Consider the following 23,284-nt stretch of genomic DNA (forward strand, 5'->3'; position numbering starts at 1 on the left):
TGCTTGCTCGAAGTGCAATGTTGCAGTTATACGATGAAGTGGTATAGAAGTGTGTCTTCGTTCTTAGTATATTTGTAATAAACATACGTTTTCGAAACGTGGATTATATGTGCACCATTGACTACAGTCTTCTACTCAATATTGTGATGTAAGTTTACATATAGTATCATCATTTTTCATAGTAGTATAAATAGATATCGTCCATTTTTTAAATAATCACTATAATCTAATCGAAGTGGTTATGGTTGAATACAAGTGTTGATAGAGTACATTAACCTATTACAATTTTTGTATTTTTAAGGAATAATTATATTATTGACGGTTAAGTATAAAATAAGAATTTATCTTTCGCGGTATTGTAACAATATTTAATTGTGGTTTTGTTATCTTTATTTTCAAGAGTTTACAAATAATAATCTCAATGATATAGTTTTTCATATAATAAAAGAAGTACCGTCAGTAACTATGGGTCTTAAGTCCCAAGCTTTTAATCGCAATATCCGGAATCACATCCATACGTACATGCATTGCTACATGTATGAGTACATATGTACATATATATACACTTATATGTGTATATATAGACGATTACTACTGGATCCAAAAGCAACCATTTTAGAATTCCTGGATACGCCATTTTGTTGTTTCATATGAAATGGTTGACATGATGATGTTTTGTTTTATTTTGACAATACACAGAGTCTATAGATCTTGAATTATTTATTATTTTAATTTACTTTCGATTGAAATATAATTATGAGAAATGTAAAATATTGTCCTTAATAGCAAAATCTTTAATATATAATTGTAATGTTACGATCGAACGATTGTAATACCTTAACACAAATTAATTTTTCTTTTTTTTTAATATTGTACAAATTTTGTTGTAATATTTTGTAGTTATTTTTTCTATTTAAGACAAAATATTTTATATATTCGTCATATATGTTATATATATATAACAGTGCAATACACAGTGCAATACACAGTGCAATAAACAGTGCATACACAGGACTGAAGTAGAAAAACAAAATAATATTAAAAAAAAACTAATAAATAAATAAAAAAAATTAAAATTGAATAAAAACAAGTAGGTTGGATATAAAGATTATAATCAAAGTATAAATCGAAGTATGAAAGTAAAAATCGATCAAATGTTTTGCGTATAAGCACATGATTTCTCCCACCACATAGCTTAAACATTGTACTGCTAGTATAGCGCACGTTGGTCTTATCAAAAGGCGCAGAATATGCGAGGGTGGGGCTATTCATGGACCGTTCAATAAAGAGAACTTGTCAGTTTTATTAGGTTAAAGTATCAATATTTATATATTAATGAATATTTTTAATGCAAACAAATTATTATTTTTTGTTATTATTAAAGAGCATTATAATTATAGATTAATAATTTTCAAGGATCATTCAATTGAAAATATCTATATAAATATCTTCCAAAAGTAGAATTGCACTGTTACATATGTAGGTAAAAATGTATCAATAGAAAATGTAGATTATAAAACACGCGTACGCACATCATGCACATGCTTGTTATTTTTTATTTACATCTTATCTAATCTGTATATTTTCATTGATGCGTTTCATGATCGAAAAAAAATTAGATAATGTTTAATCGACCAAAGAAAACAAAAAAGTTATTATAAGCATTATACAAATTTCTTGTTATATTTCAACTATTAAATATTATTATGTTCTATTTCAAACTTTACGAACGTTTAAAACATATCCTAATATTAATAAATATAAGAAATGTGAAATAATTTACATATATATATATATATATATGTATATGTATTAATATTAATAGAAATGAGTAATATATATACTAAAAAAAAAGTAACGTTTCAACAGTACGTTAGCTATCACAGGTCTACTCGATTAAGCTACTCAACAGTCTACAAAGAAAGGATCAACATATTTTTGAAGAAGAAAATATTCTTTTTGGGACATCTTTATTTACTTCGGAATGACCGAAATGGATATATCCCCCTCCGTGTTGCGATACAGACAGCTACCATAGTAAATCCTCTTCGTGTATCTTCGGTTAATTTCGCCAGAACACATCTCGGGGCCTAGGTTCAGTGTTCTACGTTCACACTGTCCAAACCTATCGATAATCTTGTATTTTCGATGCCATTTACACAATATATATGTAAATCGATTTTATTAGTATATATATGTATATATATATGCAAATATATCGATAAATGGTATATAAATCTTTCATCGAAACGAACTATTTCGTGATTCGTTTCCTTTAGTCAATGATACGCGAGTTCGTGTATGCTTTTGCAAAGCGTGCGTTTGATACGTTAGTGTATTCAAAAGTGTTCTTTATACGTGCCATACACGTTGAGGACAATTAGACACGGAAAAAAAAAACTATTTTCTTTTGATTCACGATATCTTCTATTTTTTTCTGCCAAATGTATTACGGCTGATGAATATAATTTTTTAGCAAAGAATTGAATACAGTATATATTGTCGGTCCGCCATCTTGCATATTCCACTACTTATGGGCCAGGGCCGACCGTAATAACGGCGCGTTGACTAAGGGGGCCCTTTGACGTTACACATTCGATTATACGGAAGTGATAAAATTGATATTTCATTGAAATCTCAATTATCATTGGTACGATTTTTTTTTAATATTTTATATTTTCCTGAACGATAACTGATTTAGTTTTCGATTAAATTTAAAAAAGAAAAGTTGTACTATGTGTTTAGCGCGCGAATCACCTGAATGACGTAAGTGCTGACATCGTGCGGAGAGCATTGATCTGAATTCGAAGTATGACATGCCAACTTTCTACACAATATGTTCGTTTTTAGTGATTCTTAACGAACATTTTTGTTTTGTGTCGGTTTATTCATTGATTTCTCTCTTAGTGTATATATGCGTACGACAGCGTGTCCCCGGTCTTCGTATTGCAAATAATTTCAAATTTTATGATTTTTTTGAAAATGTACCGTGAAAGAATATTAAATTTTCGTTCGAACGTACGAACGAATAGAAAAAAAATGTGGGTAGATAAGAAAAATTTTCGATACGCGTCATATTATAAAGTAATTACTTTCAATATTTATCGTATCAATGAAATATGATTGAGATCATTGTTATGCATGTAACGAGAATTATTTCACGATTATTCGAATGATTAGATGAGCTTTGGGATATGTAATCCAAAGATTTATTGATGCTTTAACAAAATTTCCTTTTTCTTTAATAATTCGATGATTTGGTAGTTAATTTGTTTCGGTATGAAAGTAAAATTGAAAATTTTGCTGGATAATTCACTAATCTTTGTGGTGAGCTGTTACAATTTTTTCATTATTTTCAAGTGATAAATTTATGTATTTTTTTTATTTGTCATTTGTCATTTGTTAAACCCTAATTGTAATGCTATTTTTTCTATTTTTGTTTTGTTTTGTTTTGTTTTTGGTAATAAGACAATTTTGTTTGTTTTATATAATATCATTTGAAATAGAAAACACAATAATTTAAAATTATTATTATTAGTATATACAAACACACACGCACACACAATATCTAATTGTTATTATGATGTGTGTATGAATATATTGATAATAGATTGGAATTCTATATGATTTAGTAGTAAATAAAAAAGCAGTGAATATATATTAGAATACTAAGATTAATTATTTTCTTTATTTGTGTGAGAAGAGAGTAAATATTATAAATAAGAATAGTAATAACTACATGAAGAAATTTTCATTATAAATAATTCTCAATGTAGTTACATTTGGATTATTCACAGATTAAAAAACAGTAAAGTGTTACAAAATAAATGAGATTGCTGTGATATTTCTCTATATACTGCCTCTCTTTAAATAATGGAGACATTAAGGAATGATACAGTGCATGTTTCCACGTCCATTGCATCTAATCATGCACAAATCGATATACAAAATACTGATGAATTATCAAAACAAAAAGAAGAAGAACTTTTATATAGAACAGGTGAAGATGGAGATGAAGAAGAAGCCTTGTCAGATGATAGTTTGCGTTTACGATTATCTGATGATGAGGCCGAAGTAGAAGAAGTTACCTTAACATGTGTAAATCCTAATCAAAGTGATAAAGAAACAGAAAATATGGGTAAGCTACAATTATATATTTTTCAACGTTTTATTTCAAGAGTATAATATAATAAATATTTTGTCAGAAAAATTATAATTTTCCAATCAAAATTAATATCTAATGATTTAGTTAATTAAACGACAATGTTCGATTCTATTATAGATAAGAAAAATGAAGAAGAATGTAATAAAAAATCTGATAATGAAATAGATAATGATAAAGAGGATAATATAAACATAGAAAATAAAGAGATAAAGATTTTAAAATCTAATTACAAAAAAACAAATAATATAATTTTAATCAGTAAGGATAATGATAAATTAATCAGTGAACAATGTAATAATGAATCGGTTAATAATTCTTCAAAAACAAAAAATAAAAATGAAAAAACAACAAAAACGAAAAATTGTAATTTGATTAAAAAAAATTGTGATGATAGTAAATTAGCTGATGATCTAAATAATTCTAAGAATTTAAATAATTCGATTTGTAAAGAAAATGATAAATCTTCCTTAAAAGAAAAAAATGAAGATAAAGAGTGCAGTCAATTAAAGTTAGAGGATCAGAATGAAAAAGTAGATATTAAACAAAATGATCAATGTTATGATGGAAAACAGAATTTAAGACTAATTAAGAATGATAAAGAATTAAACAGCAATTATAATATGACTGTTTCTAATAGTAAGAATGATCATTCTACGATTGATGAACATTCTGAGGATAAACAGAAAATTAATACAAGCACTACTATACTAAATCAATGTCAGGAAAATAGCCAACATGCAGTATCAAATCTTAATAATGATAATAGTAAAACTGTACAAAATTGTCTTATAATCGATCAAAAAGTTAATAATAGTAAATGTGGTAAAAAGGTTTTAGACGATGAAATCAATTCATGTTCATCTCCAAATTTGTCTGATAATCATTCTTTAAAAAAGCAAACAGGAAAGTTGAATTCATCAAAAATTATTTCTGATAACAATAATACACGTAATATTAATCAATCAACATCAGAAGCTATTAATGTGGACAGTGACATTAACGAACTTTTAATTTCTACTGATGAAAGTTCGTCAATAGTAAATAGAGCTACATCATTAGAGTCCACTGGTGATACAAAAAATGTAAATGATGAAAGTGAAAAAAGAAATTTAGAAATTCCAAAACCACGCAGAAGAAGACGATCAAAAAAATTGGCCGCTTTATTAGCACGAGATAATGTTCAAGAAAATAGGCAAGGTATGAATATTGTATTATAATAATGAATAATATTTTTCGAATATTATAAAGATACATACATTAAATAGAAAAATTGTTTTAGGAATAGAAGGGCGACAGAAACGAAGAACAGCAAAAAATGCAGAAGAAATCATAAGGAAAAAGTTCTTGGTACAGGATAGTGATGTAGAATCTAGTGATAATTCTGATAAATTTGTAACTGTAAATCATAAAGCTAATCAACACATGGAATCTCTTTCTCCTTCATTAAAACGAAATTGTTCTGATATGGATGTAACTATTAATGGTAATAATAAAAGGCTCAGAAGTTCAGAGCTCGAAGATGTTACGATAAAAGATGATCACAGGGATGATATTAAAAGTCTTAATTATATAAATAAGTTTTTCAGAAGAGATCTCAAAGAAAAATTACCTAAATTAAAACAAGAAGTAAGAATATATTTAGACAGTCTATGATAATGTAATATAAACATAAATATATGATTAACACGAAATATGCTTCAGGAACTGGAGGAACTTTTAATACAGAAAATTGTAGAGACTATAACAATGCGTGGTGAAATTGGAAGATTGAGAGAGCAAGCACGAATATCTGAAAAAAATCAGGAAGCAACGCGTACTAGGTGTCAACTATTAGCAAAACAAATTAAGGATTTTGAAATGGTTTTAAGTCGTAATGCGGCAGATCGACGGGCAAATAATGATAAACCAACTGCACCGATAAAGATTAATCGGTCTGTTGGATTACAAGTTAATTTTATTACGGTAATATATAAATAATATTAATAATCTATCTAAAGTTTTGATTTACAACCTTTTATTTAGTTGTTTAATAAATATAGGAACATGGAATACAAAGTTTAAGACAGTTACATCAAAGTCCTACATTAAAATCTGTAAATATATCCACTACAATTAATTCTGTAGTTAATGAAACGAACAATAATGCACTAAATCAAAGAAAAGGAATAAAAGTAAGATCTCCCAGGAAACTTGAGACACCTATAGTTGCTCAACCTGTTACTATATCGCACAATGTAGTGCAGCCTCCACCATTAATTTCTACTGTGACTCCAACTGCTTTGGTTGTGTCTAAGAATGTTGAACCTCAACACTCTGTAAATTTGCAAAATCAACCCAATAACATTCAACAATTATTACCAAATGTACGGATTGTAAATTATAATTGTAAAAACAAAAGAACTTAGTATGATACTTATATATTTGACAATTAATTTTACAGCAACAACAAACAGTTGTACTAAATGGAAAAGTTCCACTTCAAACAAATCGACAAAGTACAACGATTAATGTTTCTAAAACGAAGACTAATGATCTCATTGATTTAACAGATGAAGAAGAAAAAAATAAATGTATGTTTTAAAGTAAATTTATATATGTAATTTTATAATATAAGATAATTGTACAATGTATTGTCTATTATTTGCAGCTACAGTAAGTATAACAAGCGTGACCACAAGCGCAGATCCAGGAGTAAACGTTAAACAGAAAACACCGCAACCCTGTTTTCCTAGAGTAATTCAAACAATTCCTGCAAATGTAGCTATAACGACTCAACCTGCTAACATCAGAGTGGTACATACAGCGAGTCATCCAACACCAACTGCTTTAGTAGTATGTAAAGTACTCTTTTTCATGCCTTATAAATATCATCTTAATAATAATATTCAAAACATAAATGAGTGTATTTTTTTTCTTTTCTTCTTCTCTTTTTGTTTTTCTTTTTTTTTTTTTTTTTTTTTGTAGAATAATATGAACGCACCTAGATTAGCATATGTAATGCAAAGTGGAGTTGGTGCAGGAAGACAGCTATTAATAACATCAAATTCTAATCAGGTATAACAATATATTATCTCATAGATAAGAGATTAAATCAATGTGACATATTAACAATAGTTCTGTAAATTATTTGAGATTACATGGTTTATAGATACGACCTGTAAATTCAGGTAATAGGCCACCATTTACAACTCTTGCATATAAAAATGGTAAGCAATATTGATTATATTATATTTCTATCTAATTCACATTAACGCGTTTTTTTTTATTTTTTTAAATATAAATTATTTAGGCATTTCAACAAATGCAAATGGTACTGTACGTGTAATAACAACATCTGCTGGTCCAAATGTGCAACTAAAAAAAGTAGGTTATTTACAAATAGAACAAATTACTTTTTGTTTGAAATATAATAAATTAATCTATTAAAATATTATAATTCATTTTAGCATCCAGCACCTCTTCCAGACTCTCCTCATTATGCCATTAATCCTGTATCAAAACTGCCTCCGCCAGCTCCTTCATTAAAAATATCCAAAGTTGCAAATGGTATGTATCATGTACACAAATTAATCATGAAAAGTTAATTATCAAAATAATCATTATATGCTTTATATTTTTTAGGTATAGTGTTATCATGGAATATGACACTTTCGGAAAAATACGCCGATATAGTTAGTTACCAATTATATGCTTATCAAGAAGTCGCAGGTGTGCCTCCAAGCACAGGTCTTTGGAAGAAAGTTGGCGATGTTCGAGCTCTACCACTGCCTATGGCTTGTACTCTTACTCAGGTGAATAATAATAATAATAATAATAATAATAATAATAATAATAATAATAATAATAATAATAATAATAATAATACTAATAATAATAATAATAATAATGATAATAATAATAGTAATAATAATAGTAATAATAATAATAATAAAAATAATAATAATAATAATAATAATAGAAAATAATAATATAGATATATGATAATTCAAGTCTGTTTAAATTTATATATATTTTTTTATTTATAAATATTTTTTCACGAGTTATAAATCATAAATTTTTTAGTTTTCAGAAGGTAACAATTATTACTTTGCAGTCAGAGCAGTCGATACACATTCCAGGAAAGGACAGTATAGTGCACCTGGCAATATTTCTTTGTAAAATATGAATTGTGGAAATATTCATATGTACGAGATATATTCTCTTTAGAACTTTTTTAATTTTAAATATAACATTTGTATACACAATGAAAGATGCTTCACAGCCCACATAACAAATATAATTACATTATTATCAGTTACTTTACATTTTCATCGTGAAATATTCGTTTTATTTGAACAAAAAAATAAGTGATTGGTAAATTGTAATTATATCGATTGTATAAAATTTTATAAATGAAATATGTCAGAAAATTATTCTAGTCCAAATATATATTCCTATTTAATATATAATAATACGCACTCAAAATAGCAAAGGGTGGTTTGTGAAGCATATTACGAAAAAGAAAAGAAAACTGACGAAACAAATCAATTATGGAAACAGAGTGTCGAGAAAGATGTGAGAAAAAGTGTTCAAAGTAGGGCTTGTCATTTTTTTACTTCTTTTTATAGACCAACTAATTTATAGAAACTCTTAATAAGTTTCCTTTAATTTATACGTATGTATGTGATTATGTGAATCTCTTATTAATCAAGAAATTAATAATTCTAGATATTACGAATAAATCTTTAGTAAGCACAAGTTGCTTAATTTTTATACGATTCGAACTCCTTTGATAATAAGTATTAATGTGTCATTGTAAACTATTCTTATCATTTAGATCAGCGGCGCGTAAATTATTTATACTTACAATTTTTCTTTCTTTTTCTTCCGTCAGAGAAATTTTAATTGATCTATAGAATCTTTTCAAATTAAATTATTCAGTGTGTAGTGATAATAATTATCATGTAAAATTTATAAAAACAAAGCTAGATTTACGCAATGCTGATTTAAATAATATGTAAATATCAATGTTTATATGCGTTAAATAAAATGTAATTATATATGAATATATATATATATATATATATATATATATATATATATGTGTATATGTATATATATATCATTATATGTAGAGACATATATATATATCATTATATGTAGAGACATATATATATATCATTATATGTAGAGACATATATATATATATGATCTCTATTAAAATTGCAATATTTGATTTTCTTATTGTAAATCAGTTTTTTTCTTTTGTTTTTTTGTTTTTTTGTTTTTTTTTTATCGATTATTTTATATAATGTTTGGACTTTCGCAAGATCAAGCGACAATCGATTATTAAATATGAATAATATATTGTATTGATTAAAAATTTCTTTTTTAACAAATGTGTATATATATTTATATATATATATAAATATATATATAAATATATATATAAATGTATATATATATATATATATAAAAAGTGATCGTTAATAGATTATAAAATTATCATTTTTAAACTTACCGCGAAAAGGATGTCAGCCAATGAGAGTTTAATCTTTATGGCGCAAGTGCCATTATATCCGTGCACTCAACTGATCGTGCGAACGTGCAATATATTTCCTCGGATGTTGTCTATTTTTGTAGAAACTCATCGTAGAATAGAGTTTTAATGGTTAATAGATAAAATCCGATCAGAAATGTAGATATCTTTATTTTCCTAGTTATGTTTCCCAACTTGTTTCGTGAAATCGCATAAAAAAAAATATTTTCCTCCTTTCCTTTTCAATATGAGCGTTCATGCGCTCGCGCATACCATAACCAAGTCTAAAATGATTTCCATAATCTCTTAGGTATTATAGAAACGAGTTTAATTTGTTATAATTGTGGAACCGTATGAATATACCTTTAAAATTGGTCTCGTTTATCCGGATTTGAAGGGGAAAAAAAAAAGAAAGACAGAAAAAGAAAAAACAACTAGAAGAAAAAAACGAGATTTCAAATAAGGAAATTATTATTTGGAAGAATTCCTAAATATGGATCATAATAGAACACAAATGATATATGTATTCCTAAACGTCGAGTTCTGAGTGTTGTCTCTTATTCTCTCTTTCATTAGCACACTTTTTTTATTTTTTTATTTAAGTCGAATAAATCGGAAAGGAGATGACAAATGTTGCATTAAAATGAAAACAATTATATAAATTATAAAAGTATATATCCCAAAGAGAGAGAGAGAGAGAGAGAGAATAAGAGAGTGAGTGAGTGAGCGAGAGAGAGAGAGAGAGAGAATGATGCGCGCCGATCGCGATACACGCTTGGTTTCTTCTTAAAGAAAGAAAAATAAGTGAGTGGGGGCGGAAGTAATCGCTCGGGATATACTATATTCTCTTATGCACTTTGATGTACTTCGTGACAGGACAGGTGAAAAAGCTTGGAGAAACTGTGTTATCAAATACTGACAATTCCGAAAGTGCACAGTGTCGTATTCGTGCACTCGAATAACGGTGAAAGTTGCTCTGTGTTTAGAGATGTGCAGATGATGTTTTTTTCTTTTCTTTTCTTTTCTTTTCTCTCTTCCTTTTTTCTTTTTTTCCTTTAACATCCATTAAAAAATACGTCAGACGATATATATGTATATATGTATATATGTATATATATATATATATATATATATATATATATATATATATATATATTACGAGCGAGTAAACGTATGAAAATAATTGGGAGTCGTCTCGATCATCGCTGAGAGAAGAAAACGTAACGGGGCTCCCTTCTTTTCGTTTTGTTCGGGACAATATATACGTTTCTTATCCATAAAGTAGGAGGGCCTCATATATATATATATATATATATATATATATATATATATGTATATATGTATATATATATATTTTTTTTTCTATATTACCATATAAAGAGAAAAAAAATCATCGTGTCCTCGACATGTTTATGTTAAAGTGTTCATCGATATGGTTTTATAATTTTGCAGTCAGCTTATGCAAATGAAATATACCGATGATAACAATTTCTCTTAGAATTAATCGCTTAGCCAATGTCGCGCCTAGTGTTTACAACGCATAAAGAGCTATGACAAATGTGAAGTTGTATCAATATAATGCACTGTTGGAAAATGATCATGGGAAAGGATCATATGTATGTAATAATTTGATACATTGCACGTTGGATTTTATTTCGCAGCAAGTGCTGGAGCAAACTGCCCTAAAAAAGTCAGTATGCACAGCTCTTGTCTGTAAGTGGCAGTGAAATTAGAGATTTTAAATCAGGGGATGCCTAGCCTACACTCGCTCGTCGTACGACGAGCCCCCTTAATGGATATGGGCACGACAAATAGTTCAGTAACTTCTGTTAATCCACCTAATAAAACTGTCAACAATCAGAAGAAAATAGATAAGACCAATAAACTCACTGGTATAAGATTACCCTTGTTACGTAAAGAATCAAGTGTAGTCAATCTTTCTTTAACCGAAAGAACTTTACCAGGAAAAGGCATAGATTCTCCACTTTTAAGGCCTGAAAGCAGTGCTAGTTTAGAAGCTCGAGGCAGCAGTTGGATTAATTTAGCTCCTGGCGCTCTTAGAAAATGTGAAACTGCAGTTGGATTAAGTACGTCAGCTCTAGAGGGTAGAGCTATCAATCGCAGTAGAGTTTGCTCTCGCTGTTCTAGTTTGTTGTCATTGGCATCTGGCTCGAGATACAGTTTAGCTGCTGGAAATTTTGTCCCAACAGGTTCACAACAAACAGTTGGAAGAATCTTTTGTAAGCTTTGTCTTACTGATACATCCCTATCCAAAACATTTAAAATTGAAGGCTGTGGTTGTTTCTATTGTAAAGATGTAAGTATAAATGATTATATCATTTGTATTGTCTATTAAACTCATGTTGTGATCCTGCAATAATTCATTATCTTCATATATCAACAAAAGATATAATCATTGCTAATATAAATCAAATTTTTCAGTGTATGAAAGCATATGTCGAATTTGAAATTGAAGAAGGTGCATATGAAATTAGCTGTCCAGATGCACAATGCGAACAAGGTGCTATACTTTCGTTAAAGGAAATTAGAAGTCTTGTTAGTGCAGAGTTAATGGAAAAACATTGCAAGTTTCGTTTGAACAGAGGTAAGTAAAAAATATGATTGTTAATTCGTGTGAAATTAGAGATGATGATTTTGATACTAAATTTGATTTTATACAGATGTTTCAATGGATACAAAACGTGCGTGGTGTCCACGTGCAGGCTGTGAAACAATATGTTCAATCAATTCCAATGGAAGTAGTAGTACACCTCCTGGACCTGTCCACTGTCCTAACTGTTCTACAGATTTTTGCTCCTTGTGCAGAGAAGCATGGCACAATGGACCCTGCTCCGATCTTCCATTAGGTATACCATTTGACAGTGATCATATTAAATGCTGTCCCATGTGTTCTGTACCTATTGAAAAAGACGAAGGATGTGCACAAATGATGTGTAAAAGATGTAAACACGTTTTCTGCTGGTATTGTTTAGCTTCTTTAGATGTAAGTATTAGTAATAAATATAATTTTCCTATTGAATTTTTGTGATATAATACAAACTATAATTTTATAAATATTATATATACTGATATATTATTGATATTTTAGGATGATTTTTTGTTGAGGCATTACGACAAGGGACCATGTAAAAATAAATTAGGTCACTCACGAGCATCTGTAATATGGCATAGAACACAAGTAATTGGGATATTCGCCGGTTTTGGTTTGCTCCTACTTGTCGCGTCTCCTTTGCTACTTTTGGCTGCTCCATGTATAGTTTGCTGTAAATGTCGTATTTGCGGTTCTTCTAGACTCGAACAGGAGGACGGTGATACTGCAACATAGAAACTGTAAAATATTTTGAGCCCTTTTCTTAATCTTACATATTAATAATCTTTCTCTTATAAAAATGGAACGAATAAGGTAGCATCTCTCATAAATGAGCTAATATAATAATTGGCATTTTATATAGATATACATTGATTTTTAATATTTCATTTGTAAAAAAAATAAAAAGAAAAGAAAGAAAAAGAATTATTTATATATTAGATAATAAATATTTTTGTTCAGGGTTTTTTTTTATTTTATATAAAGCGAATTTCTTTTTTTATCTAAAGCGAATTATAATTTTATGGTACTAATTTAGGATTTTCGAATATTCATAGCTATTGTTATAATTATGCAAGAACATTCCAGGAGAATCACTATGTTTGTGAAATATTAATTTTATACTGCCATGTAGATTATGCATTGTACTCTTATTTACAATGGAAATCATGATTATTATTTTATGGTTTTTTTTTTATTTCTTTTTGATTTTATGTGATAGGAACGTGTGACATGCAGATTGAAACAGTGTATATCTATATGTGTGCCTAAAATAGAAATTCAGTGAGGCTCAGACTTAAGCTTCGACTGATATTTTAATTGTGGACTACACTATACAATATTCCACTTGTTCATATTTTATTTATGGGTACTTTCATATATTTACTTTTGGTGAATTAACAGTGTGTACATTGCATGTACATTATTATAGAAAATATAAAATAATTTGGTGGGGTAAATAGAGCACGCATTATAAAAATTGTATAGATATATCAAATCTATAGTGTTGATATATTGTTATAATAACAACTTGAACTCTCTAAATGAGTTCGAAAAAATACATATGTGACTATGTTTAAAATTACAATGTTATATGTAATAAGGCAGAATTTGTAGGTTGCTATTGATTCAAGCAGCCGTGCAATTCTATTTGTTTTTTTGATGGTACATAGATGTTATATCTTGAAATATAATTTTTTTTTGCTCCTGAAGGTAAGAGCAGCCATAGTTTAAAATAATACACACACATACACATATAAACAAAATATAACGCTGCTGTAATGAAAATAATCTCGTTGTTTCATGTAAAATAGGACAACTTAATGTAATGTTAAGTGGTCTAGGTAAAAAATATCAATTTTTTCTTTTTAATTCGAGACAAGAATTATAATACATTTTTTTCTTTGTTATATATTCGGATATATTATTTCGTTTAGAAAGTCTTCAATATATACATATATATATTGTGAAATAATTCTTAATATTTTATTTACTATAATAGAGATTTATTTTATGTAAATAAAAGCATAAAACAAAGTAATACAACTATATGTGTGCATATGTTGTAAAACAAGAGCTACAATAAGTTATATTTTTAAGCTTGGTATATAGCAATTATGTATATTTTGTATCATAATGAACGATTATGGCTGCCAAATTTGCACATCAGATTTATTATAAAATATTAACAATGAGCAAAAAAGTATTACCGAAGAAATATAATCTGCTTTATATGTTCGGAAGAAAATGTAAATTTTTTATTATTAGCAGGATTTATATATATAGAATCTTTTTTTGCATATCCAAGTTCATTAAATAATCATTTACTTTATTGTTTACGTTTAAGCAAGCATTTTAATTTTTTATTACGAACAAATATATCGTTAAACGATGAACGACTTTGAATATTTTATGTTGTATCTTTTATTATAATATTCAAAAAAAAAAAAGAAAAAAAAAAGAAAAAAAAAAGAAAAAAAAAGAAAAAAAAAAAGGAAAAAAACCAATTTTTTTTTATTCACTTTCTTAAGAATAGTTGCAAATCTTGGAAAAATAAGCGAAGATAAAGTTACGATGTATCGGCGATAGACTTAATATAGATGTATAAATGCTTAAAAAAAAAAAATTAAAAGAAAAAAAAAATAGAAAAAAAAAAACTTTCATTTTGTAAGTAAAAATTCAAATATACTGCGCATTAGTTCTTGTATATATATAATTGACAAGAGGTGCAAATGCAGATCATAATTGATCGGTGTGTGTGCATTTAATTGGTTGTATGTGATCATAACTATTTTGAGGTTTTATTTTTCTTCTTTTTTATTAAAAATAACGCTTCTCATTTTTTTTTTTTTTATGTTAACTAGACATTTATTCATTTTTTTTTCTTTTTTCTGTAATTTTTCATGTAATCAGTGCTTCTTGGTGAAGGATATTAGTATATTCACTTCGTTTATACATTTTGCGAAGGAATTTACTAATTACGTCTGTTTACTAGATTTGCATTTATAATATTCTCGTATGTATGCGTTTCAATACTCTTCACTTTTCATTTTGATAACGCAGATAATTGCGTTATAATTAAATGCTGTAAACAGTTAAGAAAATAAATTCGAGATATGCTCGCGCCGTACCTGTTTATAGATAAATATGTTTTATATATAAAACGTTTGTTGTGTAATTATTTATATTGAAATTTTTATTTACTATCTTTCTTGTTTTGAACATTTTCTTTATCTTTTCTTTTTTTTTCTGAATGGAAATCAAATATATTTATCGTAAGATGTCTTCGCGACAAAACAATAATTATCTTCAAGTTTCGTTCTACATAATAACTTCTTTCCTTTTAATTAATGATACTGGTACTTTTGGATTTGGCATTTGTTTATTTATTTTTTATTTTTTTTTTTTTTTTTTGTTAATATTACACATAGTGTTTATAATTGATTAAATGATATAGGAGAGAAGGGATTTAACATTTTATAATAATAATAATTGAAACGTATATATCATTTATATAATAACCCATTTATTGTTTTTTTTTTCTTTTTAAACGTAATATTTTCTGTAAGAAAATATGATAAAATCGATTGGGTTAAAAATTATTTGGAATGAAAAGATTCGCATATCTATGAGACACCATCGTATACAAAACTTCCAGGATATTCGATAACAGCAGATTTCCGTTCGTGAGAACTTCATAGGGCTGCTTATCGAATAAATCCTTCGTATTTTATCTAATGGCGTCACATTTGCTAATCTTAACGGACCATAAGTATAAAATTAGGAGATGGTTATACATTTTATAAATTACAAGACGACAGAGTCCTGTAGTTCCACAAAAGCTGTGATAGATTCTACATTAAACGTTTAAGAAAGTAGAATGTAGATGATCAAAATAAAACAAACAAAAAAAAAATATATATATATATATATATAACAATTGATAATATAAGTATAATGTTATTGTATTAGTAGTGGCATTGTAAAGTGAGTAATGTGTCGACAAATATATAGTTAATGAATTCAATAAATGTGATTATATAAACAAAAAGATATTGTAAAAAAAATAATGAGAGAGAGAGAGAGAGAGAGAGAGAGAGAGAGAGAGAGAGAGAGAGAGAGAGAGAAAGAAAGAGAGGAAACAAAATGATTACTTTATAAGACCCTTGGCTTTAAACAAATCTCTCATTAATCCCTTTAAATATCCGATTTCCCGCTGTAGATCCTTCACTTGACATTGTAATTTTTCATTATACTCGGTGAGTTCACGTTCCTCGCCTAAAATATCCTTAATCTCTTGTTTCTTCTTTTGCCTGTATCGCGTTGCCGCATTTTTATTCTGTTCCTTTTTCCGTACTTTTTTGTCCTCGACCGAGGGACGAGAGTACGGTTTATGCCGATTTTTGTTATTTATATAACTCGATTGCTTCCTGTTACTGCAGGATGTTTCAGCGATCCAGTCTGGATCATCCGTGGAATCTTCGGAAGAAGCGCAACTACCACTTGGACTGGTACATGGACTGTACGGTGGTGGTATGTCCTCTGTATGGGATCGTACATATTCATCTACGACCGCTAGATCATTGGCGACATCTCCTCCAAGTGGATCCAATGACATATTCTCAGTATTCCATTGTTCCGATATACATACTTCGGTCTGATAGGCATCAGGCTGCTTTTCTTGAGGTACTATGATATTATATACAGGCTGTTGACTCGATATTATAGGTTGAACCGTCGTTTGCATCACCGGTTGCAAGGTAACGAGCAATTGTGTATCAATGGCCAATGATTTATTTGGTGGAGGTGATTGAGGTGGGGTGAGCGTTGAAACTGACGAAGGGATAATCTGATGGCAAGCCTCAACATCTTCCAAAACAGTTTCGAATTCTTCCAACAATGTTTGAGTGTTATCGTGCTGTTGTTCATGATTCTTTATTATAATCGGATATACGACTGGTTTGTTTTGACCACACTCCGGTGCTGGCAATTCTTCGAATATTGGCACATCAATTTTATCCTCCAGCCAATCCGAGAAAGGTTCTGGAAAAAAATGATCAATCATATAATTACATTCCTTATTATCATTACGTGATATGCAGAATAAGCTAAAAGTTTCTATCCTTGATGGAAGTTTTATAATTTGAAAGGATAATTAGCCTGAAAGATCTCTCAAGAAAAAACAATCTTTTGATTCAATCTGTATATCATAATATCAGATATATATATATATATTTTTTTTTTAATTTATATAATAGAAAGTTTCGCTTTATTCTCTTTCAATGACGTTATTATTATCGAATCATTTAATGCGCAAGAATATTGATCTTTAGAGAACAAATAAATGTTTTTTTTTCCCTTATCTATCTCAACCATAATGCTTTACCTTTACAAAACATACAGAGAAAAACATGAGAATTAATTAACAGTACATTTACTGGATCTTTCTTATGAGCAATAATGTAGGAGTGCCGCATTGATGTATATATAATTTCATGGACATTACTGGATTAACTAGAAAAACAAGTTACTCATTTACAGTTCTTGCTCTGTTACTATTGAATTTATAAAGGTTGGGCATGCACATTTAATTAAGCTCTTTTTTTTTTACATAGATTACAATTGAAGGAAAAACAACGACGTCTCTTAAAAAGAAACTTTGTATATCTTAATATGATCTACTTACGATTAAGAACAAAATATTACTTTCCACGTGGTTTATTTAAACATATGTTTGATTCGTGAATCATAATTCTTTTTTTTTTTTTTTTTTTTTTTTTTTTTTTTTTTTTTTTTTTTTTTTTCATTTTATCGATCTCATTCTAATTTCTTTCCTTTTTTTTTTTCTTTTTAGAGGAAGAAGAGAATATTCATGATAAATTTATGAATATTCATGGTTAATTTTCTTAGATCAAAATTATTTCTAGAGTTAAATCTCTATGGTAGGCCCTGACCCATTTTCTTGGTTGAAACTTTGATCGGAGACAACTCGATACCGTTTAAAAGTTATCGTCATTTAAATGCAGGGGCCAGGAGGTTAGATAAGAATATTTCTGTGTGTTACAACGAAACAAATCGTACGGTGAGTTTTGTTCTCTAATCGATCGCTCTCTCGCTCTTTCTTCTCTCTCTCTCTCTCTCTCGCGCGCGTTATTTTCGTTCTATAGAATTTATTTTGTTTATCAGAAAGATCTGAAGTATAATATATTTTTCGGAAAAACCGCGATAATGTTGAATCATCCGAAATGCCAATAGTAATATATAAAAAGTTGTGCTGAAGGAATTTCAAGAGAGTTGCCAAACAAGTGGTCAAAGTGATAAAGTATGATTAAGTTTTGATAGAAAGAGAGAGAGAGAGAGAGAGAGAGAGAGAGAGAGAGAGAGAGAGAGAGAGAATCGCGGTAAACAAATTTAGTAGCTTTAATTAAGAGACTTTCGCGATCTTCTACCACCTCTAACTCTCTCTTTCTTTCACGAGAATAACAGTTCGATCTTCTCTGAGGATTTTTCATTAAAAAAAAAAAGAGAGAGAGGGAGAGGGAGAGAGAGAGAGAGAGAGAGAGAGAGAGAGAGAGAGAGAGAGAGAGAGAGAGAGAGAGAGAGAGAAGGTCAATAGTCTTTATTCGGGAAAACACGTCTGACGTGCTGTTAACGAGGATAGAGATAGAGGACATGTGACTCTGAGTCCGATCATCATAGACCATTTCTTTTTTCCTCTTTGGCGGATTGATAAAAGTTTATTTCCCGTTAAACGTGCCCCTCCTCCTCCCTCCAACCATCCATCACCCTACTCCTTCAGTCTCGTTTATTTCACCAGCATTCTTTGACGAGTTACTTTCCGTTTCTTGGCATAACGCCTAACATTACTTTCCGTTTCTTGGCATCCCTCTCTCTTTCTCTCTCTCTCTCTCCTCCTTTTTCTCTACCAACAATGCAATATCAACGAGCGCAACATATGTTTATTCCACGTGAATATTCAAATGATTCTAGAATGATAGAGAAGTAGATCAATTGTATTCGTTGCTACTGCGTAGTATGTATATACATACATACATACATACATACATATATATGTATGTTACATAGAAACTTGTTGATCATTTTTAACTTATTTCAATGAGAGATCAATCTTATCCGATTCTACTAGGGGTTTCCCATCGAAGATATATTACGTGTCGATCGATCCGATCGATGAGTATGTATATCGCGATAGGCAATGATAATGAGACAAGATGTTTTTAATTTAGAGAGAGAAAAAAAAACAATAATAATAACAATAATAATAATAATAATAATAACAATTTCGATTATAAAGAAGAATAATTGAGTGCGATAAAGGGAAACCTACCCGTGTAACATATAGCAGCCATTATAATCGAGCCACGGCAACGAGATCTTCGCGTGAATGTTTTTGTTTGACAGCGATAGAAAGTATACGTATGTGTTTGTGCGTATATATATATAATAAACATATACACGTGTTTATATATATACTTTTATATAAATGTTATATATGCGATATATATTATGTATTTTTTTTATATATATATATATGGTAGTAATTTATATTATTAAAGGTAAATCAATGTTTATATCGCACGACGACGTAGTCTCGTCGAATAAACGACGATGACGACGACGACGACGTATTTTTAAATTAAAAGTAATTAATGGTCCAAATACATAGGATATATAATAAAAGGCACACCAAAATCTTCACAGATTCAACGTCTTTTCACGAGTTTTTGAGAGTTGACAATGATCTCGCGATTCCACGTGTAGCGATATGCGAACTGCATGCTATTATATAACATTAGCACACTCCAACATCGAGACGCCGGATCTTTCACTTGTGTCACTTTTAGAGATGCCAGTATTGTCACGTTTTTCTTTCTAGTTATTGTCAAAATATAATAGTCCCCTCTTTGAGTGCCATCAAATGTATGTATGTATCGTATCTTGTTTCAGAATTCGCTCCGTATGGAATTATCCGTTTCGTTTATTATTTTCTCTTTTTCTTTTTTTTTTTGTTCTTTCCCACACTTTGGTGATCGTAAAAGAAAACTCTTGGATCAGACTTTGTTTTCTTTGAGATCGAATATCAAACACGCGAAAGAAATCTTATCAATGATTCGAAAAAAAAAAAAATATATATATATATATACAAGGATATATATAATTGTTCGATTTAATTATGAGAAGAAGAGGAAAAAGAAATATCGTAGATCGGATTTAAGAAAAAGCTCATTTCGTTTTTATTTTTCTTTCTTTTAGTATGTATTCTTCTCCTATCTCTTTCTCTCTCTCTCTTTCTCTCTTTCTTTCGCGGCAGCTTCTTCTTTCGTTGTTATATTAGTTACGCATGTGCCGAAGATGCACGATGCTCTCCGATCGTAAACATACACACGTACATGGGACACCACAAAAGTATTATTCACTACGGTAGCGCGTGCGTCAAGTAATAAATTGTGTTTGGATCTTCTCAATTTTCTTCGTTCTCTTTTTCTATATATATATACATACATACATATATATATACAAACACATATATATATATATATTTATCTCACATATATTTCGTGTTTATGTTTTGATAATCGATTGAATTAAGATATAAAAACACTTTTTAAAGGACAATTTTATTAATCCCCGAAGATACCGCGCTATTGAAAAGTGATCGCGTACAAGTCTCGCATACGACTTGGCTGTATACTGAAGTAGAACCACTCCTCCTTATCTTTGGACTTTTCCCCCTCTGTCACTCCTACTTCTTCGTCCCGAACGCTCTACGTCATCACCCTATCGGCCTCCAACCGGAGCCATTTACGTAGAGGTTAACCAGTTTGTCCCACTCTTTTTCAGGAAAGAAAGAAAAGAAAAGAAGAAGAAAAAAAAAAGGAAACAACTGAGAAGGGAAAGAGAAACAGATAGTGAAACCGGGTGAAATCAATTGAGTAGGAGAGAGGCGAATAAAAAATATATACGTAAAAAAAAAAAAAAAAAAAAAAAAAATTATGTACATATGAACAATTTCTAGAGATTAATATTTTTTTTATATGATCAACCGTTACGTTCACATCCAATCACTTTATACCATAATCCCTTTCGCCATATTTTAATGCGATCGATAGTGTACTATTTCTAACTATTTTACTCTATGAAATTGGTGCTATGTGTGCATTCATAAAGGGGCAGATTTTTCTTTCTCCGTTGTCAAGAACGATTCGATGAGAGATGACTCGTTATTATCGATAATTCAAAGCCCTCTTTTACTTTTTTTTTTTTTGTCAGTAAAGCAAATCAATGATGCTTGTTAACGTTATTCAAGTATGACGAATGAAATATAGATAGGACAGAATAATCTCATTAAAGTATTGTGAATTTGTGTATAAAATAAAAAGAAGGATTTCTTAGAGATTATATCTTTTTGATTAAATTGATCAACTTGATCAAGTGATTATTCAAAATCTGTTACATTTTAGTAATAAATTACCTTCTTTGATCCATTCATCTAATTCTTCCAAAAGTTTTGTTGCCACTTGTGCACGGTTTGTTGGTTGATCATCGTACATAACAGGTTCAGCAGCATATTTTGTGAGTTCTAAGGACTTGTCGTCAAGTAAAAACCAATCATCTTCAGCATCGGCTTGAGATGTCCCCTTAGGGGACTCTGGCTCCAGCTTCCATACCCACATCTCCTGGTCCTGATTGGTTACCATTGTTTATGCGAATCCAATCAAGGTGCAATATAAAACCGTTAAAAGAAATTTGTGTCGTCTTTGCGACGTAGCTCGTAGAGAGCGCCATATTGGCTCTAAAAAACACAATATTATTTTATTTTAATACTTGTGAAGTTATAAACGATTAAGTTTCATATATGAAATAAATTGTTTAATTATATAACTTGTTTAATTATATAATCAATGTGTAAGAGAGATCAATTAGTCAAATTTAGTTTTGTTGAATAATTCAATATAAATAAGACTATAAATGTACCTCTGTAAAAGTTTTATCAATATATTATTCATTGTTATAATAAACAAAAATTGCGAAATCCTTCGTTTAAATATTCAACTTCCCAAAACTTTTAACCTTTAAATCTAAATTTTCATTTAAATATACAACATTCAATAACTTCGGCTAAGTTTAGCTAAGTTTATGCAACAATTGGAAATGTTCGTGTTGTATCGTAAGTGTTTAAATCTGATAACCAGATCGATATCATATTATGATGCAATCACATTTATCATCAGAGGAATTTCAATATAATATCTAATCTGAATAAATATGAACGTTGTAGGAGGTTTGCATATAATATGACTTGTAAATAAGAGAGTGATGTTATTGGAAATGAGTTTATAAGCAAATAGGAAACAGAAAATACAACAAGATTATTAAGCGCGTAGTCGTGGCACGATGACTCACAAAATGGCAGCACGTTGGCGTGGCCTCATTGATCGATCTTTTTCTAGTGTGTTTCTATTTTTTTCCTTTTTATGATTAATTGATAAAAAGTACTCACTCCATTATTAATTAGTTGTATTGGCACACTTGCGTGTGCAAGTTCGTTTTTCACTAATAAGTCATCTTCCTCGTATTATAGAACAGATTAAGATTTCAAACGTCTTCCTTCTACGATTCATGGATAACGAGTGAACGTCTCCCTGCGACGGAGTTTGCCTGACAAAGTCACGTGACACTGTTCGATCCCACCATTTTCACCAATCATTGACCAACAGTACCGAATTATGATTTTACGTCGCCCTACACTTTTTATTTCTTTTATTTTTTACTTTTCATTTTTTCTTTTCTTTTTTATTATTTTTTTTTCTTTTCTTTTCGACGAAACAATATATATATATATATATATATATATATATATATATATAATACATGAATTAAGCGAATTCGAGAAATATCACATTTATAACCTAACATTCTAAAATATTAGGTTATAAATTTTTGAAATGTATAGATCATACGATTTACTTGC

General features: G+C 29.2%; 3 protein-coding genes across 14 annotated transcripts; 2 read left to right on the forward strand and 1 right to left on the reverse strand.

Moving 5' to 3' along the window:
• Positions 1-5: 5 nt before the first annotated feature.
• wde (Fibronectin-III type domain-containing protein windei) lies at positions 6-9,056 on the forward strand. Of its 8 annotated transcripts, none has more exons than XM_085656045.1 (14): positions 6-148; positions 3,798-4,138; positions 4,283-5,362; positions 5,445-5,791; positions 5,867-6,127; positions 6,205-6,528; positions 6,606-6,735; positions 6,813-6,997; positions 7,130-7,219; positions 7,314-7,371; positions 7,455-7,528; positions 7,612-7,711; positions 7,787-7,956; positions 8,235-9,056. In XM_085656045.1, the coding sequence occupies exons 2-14, from the start codon at positions 3,874-3,876 to the stop codon at positions 8,328-8,330; spliced, it is 3,180 nt and encodes a 1,059-aa protein (XP_085512171.1). In that variant the 5' UTR covers positions 6-148; positions 3,798-3,873; the 3' UTR covers positions 8,331-9,056. The 8 variants fall into 8 exon arrangements, 7 of the variants coding, with proteins under 7 accessions (XP_085512171.1, XP_085512165.1, XP_085512170.1 ...); XM_085656039.1 differs by having other exon boundaries at positions 7-148; positions 8,228-9,054; XM_085656044.1 differs by having other exon boundaries at positions 32-148; positions 3,777-4,138; positions 8,228-9,054.
• A 1,378-nt stretch (positions 9,057-10,434) lies between these two features.
• Positions 10,435-16,410, forward strand: LOC118445130 (putative E3 ubiquitin-protein ligase RNF144A). Of its 4 annotated transcripts, none has more exons than XM_085655513.1 (5): positions 10,435-10,564; positions 11,182-12,000; positions 12,126-12,288; positions 12,365-12,687; positions 12,793-16,410. In XM_085655513.1, the coding sequence occupies exons 2-5, from the start codon at positions 11,434-11,436 to the stop codon at positions 13,027-13,029; spliced, it is 1,290 nt and encodes a 429-aa protein (XP_085511639.1). In that variant the 5' UTR covers positions 10,435-10,564; positions 11,182-11,433; the 3' UTR covers positions 13,030-16,410. The 4 variants fall into 4 exon arrangements, with proteins under 4 accessions (XP_085511639.1, XP_085511638.1, XP_035730037.1 ...); XM_085655512.1 differs by having other exon boundaries at positions 10,505-10,647; positions 11,136-12,000; XM_035874144.2 differs by having other exon boundaries at positions 10,506-10,647.
• On the reverse strand, positions 15,796-22,975 carry crc (bZIP transcription factor crc). Of its 2 annotated transcripts, none has more exons than XM_035874146.2 (3): positions 22,814-22,975; positions 21,785-22,105; positions 15,796-17,334 (listed from the first exon to the last, which is right to left on the reverse strand). In XM_035874146.2, exons 2-3 carry the CDS (start codon positions 22,008-22,010, stop codon positions 16,442-16,444), a joined length of 1,119 nt encoding a protein of 372 aa, XP_035730039.1. In that variant the 5' UTR covers positions 22,011-22,105; positions 22,814-22,975; the 3' UTR covers positions 15,796-16,441. The 2 variants fall into 2 exon arrangements, with proteins under 2 accessions (XP_035730039.1, XP_035730041.2); XM_035874148.2 differs by lacking the exon at positions 22,814-22,975 and adding an exon at positions 19,640-21,144 and having other exon boundaries at positions 21,785-21,902.
• Positions 22,976-23,284: the final 309 nt, after the last annotated feature.

Source organism: Vespa mandarinia, chromosome 3, assembly GCF_050613455.1.
Source record: "Vespa mandarinia isolate Hongniang chromosome 3, ASM5061345v1, whole genome shotgun sequence".
NCBI classification, from domain to species: domain Eukaryota; kingdom Metazoa; phylum Arthropoda; class Insecta; order Hymenoptera; family Vespidae; genus Vespa; species Vespa mandarinia.

Excerpts from the sequence above, each read along its gene's own strand:
- wde (XM_085656045.1), top strand. The coding sequence starts at position 3,874 with ATGGAGACATTAAGGAATGATACAGTGCATGTTTCCACGTCCATTGCA. Across the intron at positions 7,220-7,313 it reads TAACATCAAATTCTAATCAG|ATACGACCTGTAAATTCAGG; the intron begins GTATAACAATAT and ends CATGGTTTATAG. Across the intron at positions 7,957-8,234 it reads TGGCTTGTACTCTTACTCAG|AAGGTAACAATTATTACTTT; the intron begins GTGAATAATAAT and ends TTTAGTTTTCAG.
- LOC118445130 (XM_085655513.1), top strand. The coding sequence starts at position 11,434 with ATGCCTAGCCTACACTCGCTCGTCGTACGACGAGCCCCCTTAATGGAT. Across the intron at positions 12,001-12,125 it reads GTTGTTTCTATTGTAAAGAT|TGTATGAAAGCATATGTCGA; the intron begins GTAAGTATAAAT and ends CAAATTTTTCAG. Across the intron at positions 12,289-12,364 it reads CAAGTTTCGTTTGAACAGAG|ATGTTTCAATGGATACAAAA; the intron begins GTAAGTAAAAAA and ends GATTTTATACAG.
- crc (XM_035874146.2), bottom strand. The coding sequence starts at position 22,010 with ATGGTAACCAATCAGGACCAGGAGATGTGGGTATGGAAGCTGGAGCCA. Across the intron at positions 17,335-21,784 it reads AGATGAATGGATCAAAGAAG|AACCTTTCTCGGATTGGCTG; the intron begins GTAATTTATTAC and ends ATTTTTTTCCAG.